General features: G+C 37.1%; 3 protein-coding genes across 3 annotated transcripts; all 3 read left to right on the forward strand.

The window, feature by feature from the left end:
- Positions 1 to 193: 193 nt before the first annotated feature.
- On the forward strand, positions 194 to 1,144 carry CBG25194 (the record flags this gene model as incomplete). Its single annotated transcript, XM_045242583.1, has 2 exons — positions 194 to 371; positions 945 to 1,144. The coding sequence occupies 2 exons, from the start codon at positions 194 to 196 to the stop codon at positions 1,142 to 1,144; spliced, it is 378 nt and encodes a 125-aa protein (XP_045099594.1).
- Positions 1,145 to 8,003: 6,859 nt separating this feature from the next.
- Positions 8,004 to 8,551, forward strand: Cbr-hot-5 (the record flags this gene model as incomplete). Its single annotated transcript, XM_002639010.2, has 2 exons — positions 8,004 to 8,079; positions 8,256 to 8,551. 2 exons carry the CDS (start codon positions 8,004 to 8,006, stop codon positions 8,549 to 8,551), a joined length of 372 nt encoding a protein of 123 aa, XP_002639056.2.
- A 2,305-nt stretch (positions 8,552 to 10,856) lies between these two features.
- Cbr-egg-6 lies at positions 10,857 to 15,028 on the forward strand (the record flags this gene model as incomplete). The annotated part of the gene is made up of 8 exons (XM_045242593.1): positions 10,857 to 10,967; positions 11,008 to 11,199; positions 12,088 to 12,207; positions 12,320 to 12,408; positions 12,531 to 13,099; positions 13,147 to 13,712; positions 13,764 to 14,779; positions 14,824 to 15,028. The coding sequence occupies 8 exons, from the start codon at positions 10,857 to 10,859 to the stop codon at positions 15,026 to 15,028; spliced, it is 2,868 nt and encodes a 955-aa protein (XP_045095545.1).
- Between the last annotated feature and the right edge of the window lie 486 nt (positions 15,029 to 15,514).

The following is a 15,514-nucleotide window of genomic DNA, read 5'->3' on the forward strand; positions in this document are numbered from 1 at the left end:
CCCCGCTCTCTGGGGCGGGAATCGCCCCATTTCGCCCCCAAGCCAACCCTAATTCAGTCTTACCCCCCGCATCGGTCGCGAACGGTTGTCTCCGGGCAGCCGTCTCGTTATATCGACTTTTCAATGAAGAAGCCTAAGCCCGGGACCGGTATCAAAAGTTCTGTATTTTTGAGCCAAATTTTGAGCTCTCAATATGATTTTCTCCATTTTTTTGTGTTTTTTTTGGATTGCTTGTCTGTTTGATCTACGAAGATCGGAAAAACTCGAAAAAAAATTTGATCGAAAAAAACACATAAGCCCTTATGTGTTTTTTGAAATTTTCAAAACTTGGGGAATGTTTCGCGGCGTCTCGGCTCCTTTCTTGAAACACTGTAAGTTTTCAACTGAAACATATTTTATCCATACTTGCAACGGGCCGCGCCTGCCCGGGTTTTTTTCAGAATTTACGCGGCCCGGCCCGGCTCGGCCCGTCTCGGCCCGGGGTTTCAGTAAGTTTTAAATCGGAACATCTGAACTTTCGAAATTCTGAGTTTTTTAAATTCTAAAATACTGAAATTTTGAAATTCTGATTCTCATACTTTTACAATTCTAAGCAATGATGCTCAGAAATGAGCAATTTAAGGAAGAACTGAAATTCTGAAATTCTGAAAGTTGAAAATCTTAAAAACTTGAAATCTGGAATTTCAAAATTCTTGAAACTTCGAAGTCTGAAAATATGAAATTCTGAGATACTGAAACTCGAAAGTTTGTGCTGAAAATGAGTATTTCTAAAAATAAGAAATTTCAAAGTCGAAGAATCTGAAGATCTGAAATTGTGAAATTCTCAGTTTCTCAAATTCTAAAATTTTGAAAGTCTAAACACATGAAAATATGGAGTCTCAAAATTCTGGAATTTTGAAGTCATGAATCGAAAAATCTAGTGAACAAATTCTGAATCCTTACAGCGCTGAAAATCCACTTCTCCCAACAAACGTACGATATTCTGATGCAAGAAGCGGGATTCAAGCTGGAACTACGTGGATCCGTCGAGACTGATCTCTCCCTCTCTCTCTCTCTCTCTTTTAGAATATCCTCCAAATCAGTTTTCATGTGTTTTTTGTTTCGATCCACCATCTTCTTGTGTCCCCCAGCAGACATGAGCTGAATTCCGTATTCCTTCTTCCTGATTCTTTTGCTATTCCTCTGCACCGATTGAAACTTTTTCTATCAAAAATCAAAAAAAGTTCTCAAAACCAAGAAAACAATTTGAACGAAAAGCAAATTTTTTTCAGCGAAGCCCCTTTGCATCGTTTTTCGAATATTTTTTTGTTCCTTATTCCCTATCCCTTATCCCTTACAGCGCGGTCAATATATATACGACCCCCCCCCCCCTACATTTTGGGCGCACAGAGAAGGCTGGAAGAGATATCGAAAAACGGTTAACGCCATTCGATTCACAATGAAAAATAACCTCTAGAGACGAAGTTTCATAATTTTAGCGGTCAATATCTATACGACCACCTGTAAAAGGTAAAATCTCAAGTATTTTAGAGAGCAAAATTGGACTATTTTTGGTTGGAAACTGCTAAAATAGTCTTAAAACAGCATGCTTTGACAGTTTATACAATAATTGATTCCTCTATTCAAGTTTTATAAAAAATTATTTTCAGTCATTTTCGTCATTTTTCAGATTTTTGGAATAAATCTTGAATAACTTGGCTCCTGGGTAAGATTTTGAGCTGAAACTCATAGGGTATATTTCAGAAACAAGCATGACCATGTTGCAAATGTTCAAGGCTTTTTTAAGCTTTGGAAACTTAAATCTGAGCTCGAGCTTTGAGCTGAAAAAATATATCCCAACTGAAAAATTTTCAAAGCTGTCTAAAGTGTTTGAAAGATGTTCTAAGTTGTTCAAATTATCATCAAAGTAGTTATTTCGCATTGAAAATTAAGTTTCAAAAGTTAAATCAAGTTTTTTACAAAAATCAGAATCACCGAATTTCAAGGTTAATTTTTCAAATTTCAGTTCAGCTTCAATCTCAAACAACGACTCAGAATAGCATAACAACAGTTAGTACATAATGCAAACTACTGCAGAAGTAATTCCTATCATTTTCAGCTCAAAATCTTACCCATGAGCCAAGTTATTCAAGATTTATTCCAAAAATCTGAAAAATGACGAAAATGACTGAAAATAATTTTTTATAAAACTTGAATAGAGGAATCAATTTTTGTATAAACTGTCAAAGCATGCTGTTTTAAGACTATTTTAGCAGTTTCCAACCAAAAATAGTCCAATTTTGCTCTTTAAAATACTTGAGATTTTACCTTTTACAGGTGGTCGTATGGATATTGACCGCTTGCAAAAGGGCTTTTTGGATGGTACGTGTTCAGGGAAAGTGCTAAAATTATGAAACTTCGTCTCTAGAGGTTATTTTTTATTGTGAATCGAATGGCGTTAACCGTTTTTTGATATCTCTCCCAGCTTTTCCTGTGCGCCCAAAATGTAGGGGGTGGGGGTCGTATAGATATTGACCGCACTGTATTCCTTATTCATTTTAAAAATTGTATTCCTTCTTTATGAAGTTGCGTCTCTTTCTCGGTCAGTTTGTCCACACATTTTTGAAAAGTTTGAAAATTAAATATGATTTCACAACCAATACGTCCGAAGTGACCCTTCTCAAAACTGACCATTTATCAAATATGATAACTCTCGAATTCTAAAAACATATGTCTCATTATAACCACATGTTATTGCTTGACCCATCTCCAGAAAACTGAAAACAGATGCTTTGCCTCTTTCGCTCCTCGTAAATGGAGGCGGAGTGTATGTCTTCTTCTATTCTCCCCTTAGCTCCGCCCCTTTTCTTTCTTCATTCTCCCCGTTTGCCTGCTTTGGAATTGACACTAATGGGTGTAAGATGAGCAAGAATCTGCCCTTATCCCTATTTCTGATTCTGGTCTCGTTAATTCGATCCGCTGAATTTTTAAAGTAGGTTTCAATTTAGCAATATTCTAGTTGGATTTTTTATCTTAAAACCCCTTTAAAAATGGTAAAAATAGGTTTGAAAAGGTTTTGAACATTTCCTAAAATATGTAAAAAATCAAACCCCGTATTTTAGGCTTACTTTAATTGTTAAATGTTCCAATAGAGCTCGATTTGCAAGAATTGGAATTCAATTTTTTTTTGGAACTTTTTGAATCTTACTCTATCGTTAATTCTCATTTATTTTGAGCTAGTAAATTCTTCTATGGTTTTCGGGACATCAAAAAATCTTCTCCTTTCCCTTTTTGTTGTTGTTAAGAAGAAGAAGAAGACGAAGAAGAAGCCAGAGAAAACAAGAGATCTCTGATTGGCACTATTCAAAATGTATTCTTAGTCTTCTTCTTTCAAACGACAATTTAGGAAAAATCCAAACGGATGAACTCTCAAATAAATCTGATGGAAAATCAGAAATGAATTCATATTTACTCAACGGATTTCAGGAGAATTTTGGGGAAAAAAAGTAACATTTGTTCTGAAAATAAGGAATTTAAGAATTCTGAGGGAACTGAAAATTCCAAGTTTGGAGATTTTCTTATAGTTTGTCTTTGGAGTCAGAATTCGCAATACTTCTTTATTTTGGTTTGGCGGGAATTCAAATTTTTTCAGAAAATTAAAATTCGGAGATTTAGAGATTTTGTGATTTTGGGATTTTTAAGTTTTGAGGATCTGGGATTTTGGAATTTTAGGATTCTAAATTCCTGAGTTTCTCAAATACTGAAATTCTGAAAATCTGAAAATTTGAAATTTGGACGTTCGCAAATTCCGAAAATTTGAAATTCTGAAATTCTGAAATTCGTTGATTCCGGAAAATCAAAAATTCGGAATTTCTGGAATCCTGAGATTTCCATTTTTTGAAATTCTGAATTTCTGAAATTCTGAAGTTTTGAAATTTCGAGATTCTGAAATTCTGAAATTTCTTTAAATCTTAAGATTTTTGATTTCTAGAGGTTCTGAAATGCTGAAATTCAAAAAGTCTGAAAATTGGAAAACCTGAAATTCTGAAATTTTGAGATTCTAGAATTCTGAAAACCTGGAATTCTGGCTTTTAAATTTTAAATTAAAGTTGCGATCGGTTTTTTTACTCCGTTTATTGAATATTCTAGATTGGAGTCTTTCAATTAATTTTATAAATTTTTCTTAATTTAGAAATTTTTTAAACTCTTTTAAAATGGAAATTTTGAAGACATCCAATAAATCACTTGGTTGCTCTAACAATCTTATTTTTTCAATTTCCAGTAGTTTCCAAAACATTTTTTGATCATTTTCTCGATTCCGTTATTTGTTTAATTAGGATTATTAAATTCTTTTAGACTTTTTAGATTTTCTGAATTTTCAACTATTTCCAATAAACCACTTTTTTCGATATAACCATCTGAAAATCCTTTTCGACTCCAACTTTTATTTTTAGGTTTTCCAGTAAGAATTACTTCTCCTTCTTCTTCTCCTCCGCTTCCTTCCATTCAAATCCTTGCTCCGAGTAACAAAAGAAAGAGATTTTCGGAAAAAAAATAGTAGAATTTTTTTTCGGGGGTTGTGAAAGCAACTCCCTCAGGTACACAATGAGATGGCACCTAATCAAATTTAGTATACGACTAAAAGCATTTTCGAAAAAAAAAGAAGAAGAGATTCAAATTTCGAATAAAGTATAGGGTAGAGAGATAGAAATCCCGTAAAGAAATCCCATTGACGACCACAAGATGCTCAAAAAAAAATGAAGAAGAAGGAGAAGAAGATTGGTCTGGTGGGAGTTTCGAAATTTAAATATATTGAATTTTTTATTTGGGGAGACCGAATAGATTGTGTAAATGATAAGAGAATCGTTCAACATTGGAGCGCATTTTCCTAATTTATCTCGCTTCTTGTACGAGATATCAAAAATTATTAACTAACCAAATGTTTGTTTTCAAGTTTTACAAATTTTATTAGTTGACAACTTTTTGGTTTCTTTCCTAGGTACCTAGATATTTAGAGTTAAAGTGAAAAAGTGGACCTCAAGTACCGTATTTTCCATACAGTGCATGTAATAAGGATAGGACCCTCTTTGATTTTGACCTTTCAGAAAAAAGTAAGAGAGATATCAAAATTCTGTGAACGCCATTCGATTCAAAATAAAAAACAACCCCAGAAGCCAAATTTTCATAACTCTAGCACTTTCCGTACCGGTCCACCGTCCAAAATTTTTTAAAGTCATTTTTTAGGCCGTGTAATAAGGATAGGACCATCTAGCATTTTTGAAGCGATACCCATTTTTTCGACATTTTTTCCCATTTTTGCGACCGGGCCTTTGCCGGGCCTTCGCGGGATCTGTCATAGTTTCTTTTCTAATCAATATTTGAAGACCAACTGAACTAGATATGATAGAACTTGACAAGTGCTACAAAATAATATTATTTGGAGAGCTTTGTTTTGTCTATGAACAAAGTTACAGACAAAAAACAGAGACCCGACCTGGGACGACGCGACAAGACCCGGCCACTGCATGACTTGTAACTTTGTTCATAGACAAGATACAGTACTACAAATAACATCATTTTGTAGCACTCATCAAATTCTATCATATCTAATTTAATTGGTCTTCAAATATTGATCAGAAAAGAAACTATGGCAGATCCCGCGAAGGCCCGGCAAAGGCCCGGTCGCAAGTAAGGTATTGTCTCTAATTGCTGCTCTCACGAAGTCAACTTTGAGCTAGATTATCTCGACTCCAGTAAAAGATATCAAAAAGTTGTCAACTGACAAAATGTTTGTTTTCAAGTTTTATACATTTTATTAGTTAACAACTTTTTTGTATATTTTTTTTTAAATATAGATAATTATGTCCAAAGTACTGTACCGCTAAAAAAATGAAAAGAGAGTGCTCCGGTTTTTAACCATAATTATCTCTCTTTTGGATAGAGTTATCAAACATTTGTTAACAAACAAAATGCTTGTTTTAAAATTTTACAAATTTTGTTAGTTGACCACTTTTTGATATCTTTTACAGAAAATGAGATACATAGGCTCGAATTTGACTGTTTGAGGAGCATTCTATTAGAATACGGTAATTGGGGTCAAGACAAGGATACCGCTCCTGTGGCCTACAAAACGCGGGAAAATAAATTTTTTAATCGGTTGTTGTAAGATTCTGAAATGCCTTTTAATTCCAACAAATTCTAATAATAATCTGAATTCGGACACCCTACAACCTGTAGTGGAAGAACCCAACTCAGCCCTAGCCATAAACATTTTATTAGATGACCACTTTTTGGTATCTCTCACAGAAACCCAGATAAACTGGCTCAAAGTTAACAATGAGTGCTCTTTTATTCTTTCCCCAAAACCTTTTTACGTTTGCTCACACCCCATCTATTATCCTATCCAGTTCTTCCAAAATTTGAAATCCAATACTCTTTATTTCTGGGTCCTTCTCTTCAGATTTCCAAAACTTTTTTCTTATTTTCTTCTCCAGAAAAAGAAGAAGAAGGAGAAGAAGTAGGAGAAGACGAAGAAATAGAATGTGTTGATTTTCATAAACAACTTTGAAGAATGTTTATGAAATGTTTGGTCCAAGACACTACTAATAGAATAGTAATCGTTTCCGGGGGAAATGAAAAGTGAAAGTGAATATTGAGTAATAAAGGAAACTGAGCTCTGATGATAATGATTTGGGAGACAGGCAAGGCTTTGAAAAGCGTTTTCTTTAATTTGAAATTCTGAAATTCTTCCCCTGAAAGTTTGAAAATCTCAAATTCTGAGTTTGTGAAATCCAAATTTTCAAATATTCTTAAATTCTGAATTTCCGAAAATCTGGAATTTACGAATTATGAGATTCTGAAAATCTGAAACTCAGAAATTCTGCTAAATTCATAAATTCCAAAATTCCAAATTTTTGAAATTCCGGAACCCTGAGATAACAACATTTTGAAATTCTGAAATCCCGAAATCTTGAAATTTCAATGTTCAAAAATTCTGAAAATTCAAAAAAAAATTGAAATCCTGAAATTCTAAAACTCTGAAATTCTGAATTTTTGAAATTTTGAAATTCGAAAATTTTGAATTCTGAATCTATGAAATTCTGAAAATTCAGAAAATCAAAAATTCAAAAATTCGGAAATTCTGAAATTTTGAAATTCTGAAATGAAAGTCCGTGTATCCGGAATTTTGAGTTATTGAAATTTAGAAACTAAAAAGTTCAGAATTTCGGAAATCCAGAAAACCAGAAAATTCGAAAATTCGAAAGTGCAACATTTGAAATATTCAAAATTTCAAAATTTCTGAATTTCTGAAATTCTATAAAACTGAAAATTTTAAACTCTGGAATTAAGAAATTTTCAGGTTCTGAAGTGCTGAAAATCTGGAAAAAAAATATATCGAAATATTCAAAAGTTCCGAATTTCTAAATTCTGAAGTTTCTAATTTTTAAAATCATGGAATTCTGATTCTGAATATCTAAAATTTCGAATTTCAAAAATTAAAAATTTTGAAAATCTAACAAGTCTAATTCCAGAAACCGTTAGCAATACTGATGGAATTTGAAAAACCTTAAAAACAAAAAACAAGAAGCTTGAGAATCTGAAAATCCAAAATTTTGAAATTTTATCACTGGAGCACATTTTCAGATGCTACTCCTGTGCTTCCTTCGAATATCGGGTCCTGTTCGACAAGGATGCTTCGCTATCCCGGAAAGTCAGGTATTTCAATTTTTTTGAAAATTTCATACCTTAAAATCTGTAATAGAGGTGCTCCACCCTTACAAGTATCAGCCAATTTATCTGCATTGCTGTCAGAGATATCAAAAATGTGTAAACTGATAATATATTTTTATATTCTGATAAGCAATTTATCAGTTGACAATTCAAAAAAATATTTGACAGGAACCAAGATAAATTGCATCAAAGTCAAAAGTTAAAAGGCCCTTCTATTACAGGTTTTACGGTAATTCAACATTTCTTCAAATTTCAGAGTACCAAAATTCGATCGTTTGTGTGATTTGGAAGAGATGGTTCAGGGATTTGCACCAGTCGAAAATTGCCATTCCACGTGTGTCACAATTTTCGAGCCACAATATTTTGGAGGTGGGTTGTCGCCCAAAGTGCGCTCTATTGAGAAATCTGAAATTGTTAAATTTCGGAATTCCGGAATTCGAAAGTCTAAAAATCTGAAATTCAGAAATTTCGGAATTCTGGAATTCTGAAAGTTTCAAATTCTGAACTACGGATATTTTTAAAAAGCAACTTTGCTCTATTGACAGGTCTTCAATCTCTGCAACGCCCATTCCTGTACATTCGTGGATGCGCGGATCACATATTCTCCGAAATGAAGGACCGCCCAATCGAAGTGGAATTTCTCCATAGATCACCGATTTGTGTGAAATTGCAGCTATCACAAATCTATCCACAAGTTCAAGCAAACGAAATAGTGCAAGTGTGCTCCTGTGACAAAGACGGATGTAATTTCGACTCGATCAACGATTCGACCACTTCGAAAATGAACTCAGCCTTTATTGTTAGTGTTTTTATCATTGGTTTTCATTTATACTTGTTTTAAGTTTCAATTCAAATTAATAAACTTCTTATTTCCCAATTTATCAAAAGAGCGAACATGCAATTTTTTTGTCGAAAGTTTGTTTCGAAAATTCGAAAAAAACTGCGAATTTTGTCAAAAATTTTATTGAAAATTCGATTTTTTTTTGAAATTTGTTTTTTTTTTTGAATATAGGCTCAAAGAATACGGTAGTTTGCTTTTGGCCCTAAAGAGAATTCTATAATTTAGGATTTTTTGGAATTTTTTCCATTTTTGAAATTTTGAAATTTAGGAATGGAAATTTAGTATTCGGAATTTTTGGAGTTATCGAAAAATTGAAGTTCTCGAATTTTTTGAAAGTTTAGGATATCGGAATTTTTAGAATTTTCGGACTTTTCGGATTCCTAGAATTTCGGTTTTTTGAATTTTTTGAATTTTGGAAATTTTTGGAATTTTCGGTTTCTTGGTTTTTTGGGATTCTGGAAATTTAGAATTTTGGAATTTTCGGATTTTTGGAATTTTAGAATTCTGAAAAGTTTGAACTTTCGGGTTTTTCGAAAACTTTGAAATTTCAGGATTTTTTCGGAATTTCAGATTTTTTTGGGTTTTTGGAATTCTGGAAATTTCCCATTTTTGAAAAAGTTGAAATTTTTTTAGGGAAATTTAGGAATTTGGGATTTTGGGATTTTAGAAATTTCGGATTTTCAGAGTTTTAGAATTTTAGAATCTTCGGAATTTTGAAGATTTTGGATTTTCGGAATTTTCGGGGGTTTAATCATTTTGAAAAATGGGATTTTTGAATTTTTCGGATTTTTCTAAGATTTGGAAAATTTTGAAACATCCAAAAAAAATTTTCAGTTTTTAAACATTCGATTTTTTCTCTTAAAAAAACCGAAAAATGCAATCTTTGCACTAGAACAATCTCCCCGGAAGGAATTTTAATTATGCAATGACCCTTGAAATTTCGCAAATTTCTAATTCCAATAAAAAACAACAGGAAATTGCATAATGAGAAATTGGAGACGTCCGCCGGCGGAGTCAAAACAAGACACGATGATGTGACAGCTGTATTCAGATGAAGACGACGCCCTTGTCCCCGATAATTTCACTTCTTTATCTGTTCTTCTGCTGTTACTGGACACCTTCTTCTCCCTCTTCTTTCGGGAAGAAGAGAAAGAGAGAGGGAATCTCCGCTTTTCGACCTGCTGACCCGACTCCGCCCACTCTGGGAGATTTACGAAACTGTAGAGAAGTGAAAGAGAGAAGCAGAGAGGAATGTGTGTGTGTTTCGCCGGCGGACGAATACTATTTTTTGGGATTGTAGAGGGAAGAAGTGGGGGGGGGGGGGGGGGTAATTGGCCTGATTGCACTCTTATCTCATTCCATTTCGCTCTCCTTTTCATATTTCCTCCTGTTTTTTTTCTCCGTTTCGACGACCTTTACCTGTGTGGATGAACAACACTTTTTTGTAGAAGACAAGATTCGCGGATTTTAAACTATCTTGACATTGATTTCAAGGATTTCTTTGATTTATTAATGCGACGACGATGAATTGGTTGTTGTATTGTTTGTTTTTTGTTGGAAATTGTTTGACTTTTCAAATTTTTGCTTCCGAAGTTTTTTAGCTTAAAAATTCGAAAAATTCTAAATTAGAGCCGCTTTTATGTGTTCTAAACTGAAATTTCCCGGATTTTCTCTGAAAATTCGCCGGAAATACCAACTTTCTGAGCGGTTTGAATAACTTTAACTTCACAAAAAGAATAAAAAAGCCATCTGAAAAGCTTCAAAAAATTCCAACTCTTCCATTTAAAGGAGCATGCTCTTTTGGCGCTGGGTCTCGCCACGAATTTAAGCTTTGAGAACCTTTATCATTTTTTTCTCGCTTGAAATCCGAAAATTTAATTAGATTTCTGTATTATAAAAAATTGTTTTTTATTTTTTTTTACATTTTCTATATTCCGTAATTAGTTGCAAAGTTTAATTTGCTTGGATTCCTCACTTTTTTCGAAAAAATTCCAGCCGAAAACTTTTCTACAGTACCCTCGCCCGCGAATTTTTGATTTTCAAATTAAAAAGCCCGCGCAAAAGAGTTCTTCCCAGTTTTTTCATGTCATTCGTCTCGAGTTTTCTACTTTTCCGTTCTCCGTTGCTGCCCAATTTTTATCCGTTTCTTTTTTAGATTTTTTCATCGAATTTCAAACTGAATAAATCCGTTTTTTCACCTTTTTCCCCATATTAAGCTTCATTAAACCCTATTTTTTCAGGAGTTCGAGTACACCATCCGCTCGCTCCATTGGTCATTCTTTCCTCGACCATCAGAAGGAACAGAATGAGGTGGATGCTCATTCACGCATTCGTCGTGCTTGCCCACCTCCTCACATCAACATTTGCCGATGTCACTTGTCCACGAACCCCAGAAAAATGTACTTGTAAAGTGAGTGTGTCAAAAGCTTTACAATTTGAAATTTCCAATTTTTTAGGTCTCAAAAAATCTGATAGTGCTGGAGTGTGACGGAGTCGATGTTCGATCGATAGCTCAGAGTATCGGAACGAATCGAATCGACGAGTTGCACATTTCCAACGGAAAGGATGTGAAGATCGACGCGTTGCCGTTCACCGGTCTTCGTACCATCGCCATCGTCAACTCGACGCTTGAGTCGTTTGCGCCAACGGTACTGAATTGAAGCAATTCGTGTGTCTTGAAGCAAAGTTGCCTAGAAAAACCAGCTAGAACTTCTTGATTCTCGATGGATTTAACGCATGACGAATGCATTTTTACGTCGTCTGGTTTTCCGTTCGCTGTACGAAAATTCTTTTTTTTGACCGAGACGAGAGATGATTCGCATCACTTAGAATCGGTTTTGAAGATTGCGACCACGGATAGCTCTTGACCTGAGCGCTGAGGCATTGTTGACGTTTGGGCGCGAAATAAAGAGACAGGCGCGAAGTTGTAAAAGTTCATCTAAATCGTTTTTATTAGCCAAGGGTGGTCTTGCAGAATTGTACTTCCGTCTTGACGTGTGACGCGTAGCGGGACCATCCGGGCGTCTTCAAAAATGGCTGGCAACAATAAAAATATTGTAGGGACCAAACAGCTCTTCGGGCTAGTCCGTTTCCTTCCAAATAAAAAAAAGAAATTGTTCAGAAGTTATAAGAAAATAAGGCAGATGTGTGCCAGCCTAGCTTGTCCTCGAGATGTTTAATCACCAAATAGCATTTCCACTTCCCCATAAAATCCTCAAAAAATGACTCATAACGAATTGATACTATCCAGCAGATTCTCTTCCTCTCTTTTCTCCCTCTAACCTCTCTGTTCCCAGCTATATAGTCATTGAGGCTTTAGCCATGTTGCGGCGCGGCAACACACGACGACAATGCGAAAGTGAAAAGTGGGTCATGGCGTAGAAAGTCGCGAGGGATAGCTGACCGCGTCGCGGTGAGAGTGCGGTACATGGCCGGTCATTAGATTCGGGTTACACTCCGAAATGACTGATGTAAAGGGCAGGCAGTAAAAACGATTGCAAAGGGAAAACTAGCTTGTAAACGTTGTGTTGTTATAGGCATGGAGACACGTGGAATCCACCATCGAGCACATCACAATCACCGGGAATCGACTGAAGACGGTACCGGCGTTCGGGAACTTGACGACTCTGATGTCGTTGAATCTGAACAGTAATGAGGTGTGTTTGGAGGAAAGAGACATGCGGTACTTTCACTATTAGTTACCAGTTTTTACTAGTTACCTATTGTTCGAGGGAACAAGAACACCTATACAATTGGAATCGTTTTCAGATCTCATCAATTCCTGATAAGGCGCTCGGTGGTCTCTCGGCGTTGACACAATTACGGCTGGAAGACAATAAGATTTGCGACTTTCCGACGTAATCATTTTGGTGGAAGAGATTACATTGATAACGGCGGGGGATGTGATGATTTACACCAACCGTTCCCGATGACTTCTCCTTCCCTCAATCTTATCAATCCACCAAATATTTGATTTTAGGAAATCTCTCGACGGGGTCAAACAATCGTTGGTGCTGCTCGATGTTAGTGGAAATTGCCTCTCGACGATCCCCGCACAGATTCTTCGCAATGCAGCCAACTTGATGTATCTGGATCTCGGAAGCAATAATATCAGCGAAATTAACAATTTCGAGCTCATGAACTTGCCGTTTTTGAGAGAGCTCCGTGTGCAAAACAACTCACTTCGGCGGATTCACCCGATGGCGTTTATGAATGTGCCACAGTTGCAGTACCTGTACCTTCAGGATAACATCATCTCGACACTTGATGGAAATCGCTTACAAGCGTTCAAAAATCTCGAGGTTCTTGATGTGAGCAACAACGCGCTTTATGCGCTCCCATCACTCAAAGATCTTCCAAACTTGAAACAAGTTCGAGTTGATGGAAATTTGATCTCGAAAATCGACACGTTGGCATTCTCAAACAACCCGAAGCTGCAGCTCATCAGTATCCAAAATAACAACATCGTTCAAATTTCTCGCAATTCCTTTGAATCGCTGGATAAGCTCGTAGTGCTTTTGGTTGGAAACAATAGTCTCGCGAAGATTGGTAAGGAGCTCTAGAAAGCCTGTTTTTCTTAATTTTTGAATTTTCAGAACGTGGAATGTTCGACGGCATGAAGAACCTCCAGCAGTTGAGCATTCGGAACAACACTCTCACCTCACTCGATGCCTCCTCGTTCGCTCAACTTCCCCATATGACAACGCTGGATTTGGGATACAACAAGATTCAGAAAATCGAGGAAGGAACGTTTGACAAGCTCGTGAAGCTGTTCTGGCTGGATTTATCCAACAACGAGATCTCTGGATTCCAGACGAATGTGTTCAAAAAGAAGATCTCGAATATTCTACTCGACGGTAACAAATTGATTTGTGATGAATCGATCAATGAGTTCCTGACCTACCTCGTTGCCAACAAGGTTCGCACGTTCTTGCCGTTCCAACAAGAGATCACTTGCCATGGACCGGAGAAGTATGCAGGCGTTCGACTGAAGGATTTGATGATGAAGAAGGCGAATGAGACGATTAGTGAGGGAACAAGACTGATGGGTATTCCACAGGCGAACAACAATCACAATCTGCTCTCTTCATTCCTCCCGTCACTGGGTCCACTTGGAAACATGAATGCGGCGAATGTTCCTCTTGTCAATACTCTTACTAATGTAAGTTTGGGATTTTCAAAGATTCCTAATTAATAATTTGATTTTCTTTAGACGATCCCTGCGCTTCGCTCAATCCCTGGATTCGGTGGTGCTGCTCCAACTGGGACCGGTGCCGCTTCAGTACCAAACAAACATCTGAACGATGCCATCGAAGACTTCACCGGACCACTTGTCAGATTCGCCACTGGTGGACAACCGGTTGCCAGTGACATCGAACAGCTGATTCGCTCGATACCGAATATGGTTGTCAACGTTCCAGGATTCGGAGATGTCGATTTGAGTAAAATGGACCCCACAATGATTCAGTACGTGTTAAACGGTGGTCAAATTCCTGGAATCGACAAGGCGACTCTTGAATCGATTGTGAAGCAGGCAATGAAGAAGATGCACACTGCAGCCGCTGCGAATCTCGCTGGGAATCCAATCGATGGGCAAGACAAGGTTCTTCCACCTCTCGAGAAGCTTCCATCGGAGTTAGTGACGCAAGTGATGTCAGGAGAACCGCTTCCAGGTCTTGACAAAGATCAGACGAAGACTATCATGGAGTACTATACTCATCAAATGCCTGGAATGGATGGCATCCCAGCTCGCCCCATTCAAAATCAAGGGAATGCCTCGACGAGCATGTTCAATCCAGCGATGTTCGATTTGCTCAAGATGCTTCCACCTGGATACAACTTGAGCAAGATTCCGATGGAAGTGATCACTGCAGTGACACGTGGCGAGGTGCCTGACATGCGTCTACTTCCTCAAGATCTTTTGGAGCATTTCAAACAGCACACCTCTTCGCTGACTTCGATGTTTGCTGGAGCAACGGCTAAGAACATTTCGATCGAAGAGATTCTTGAGAAGCTTCCAGTCTTTGTGCGGCCAGAACTATCAACGTTCGTGCCCTACGATATCAATGAGCTGACAAGTGAGATGGTTCTGGAGCAAGAGCAAAACGAGAGACATCGTCACATTCGAATGATCACTGCAATCGCGTTGGCTTTCGTGGGTGCCGTTACTGTATGCGTCTTGATATTCTTCGTCAACTATACCAAGAAACAGAGGAGAGCGAGGAAGAGGTAATTCCTTTTTTGTGTAGCTGACTTGCATCAAAAATTTTCAGTTTCCTCCGCTCATCACCTACCTCATCCGGTCCAAGTGCCGCCAACAACTCGCACCACTCATCGGCAGCACCTTCTCCAATCCGGCCTCCGATGATGTCTATCCCGAAGACGCCTATCAATAGGACTCTGGAGAGCACCTTCGGCCAGCCCCAGCTCTGCTCCACGCTCATCGACACACCACAAGTGAATAGGAGTCGTCCATAAGGAGCTCATAATCTGTTAAATACTCTGTAAATGATTATTCCTCTCTCTCTCTCACCCACCTCCCTCCACTCCAAGGTATTTTGTCTTTCTCTAGGTGAATCCTCCATTTTTTGACGGGTTACATTACGAAGTAAAACCGGTAGTTTTAGGACTATGTACTGTAGTAACATTAGGCATTTTCCCCCCGATTGCTCATGTGTTGATTGCCTTCCTCTTCTCTTCATCCCACTCACATCCCCGCTTCCCATCCGCTTTTCGTGTTCTATGAGAATTTTAACTTTGGCTTGTTCTCTTTTGTACTAATTTATTGCATTCATATTTATTTTTCCAATTTTCTTATCTTGTTTGTGTCCCCCGCCCTCGTCAATTCTCTATGAATAAAATTCAACGGGGCTGTTCTCTTTTTCTCGAAAATTCTTGGGGTTCGGTGGGATGCATTGCCTCAATCATATTTTAAACAGCACTTCTAATTCATCAATTTTCCTT

The sequence above is a fragment of the Caenorhabditis briggsae genome (assembly GCF_000004555.2).
Source record: "Caenorhabditis briggsae complete genome, chrI, whole genome shotgun sequence".
NCBI classification, from domain to species: domain Eukaryota; kingdom Metazoa; phylum Nematoda; class Chromadorea; order Rhabditida; family Rhabditidae; genus Caenorhabditis; species Caenorhabditis briggsae.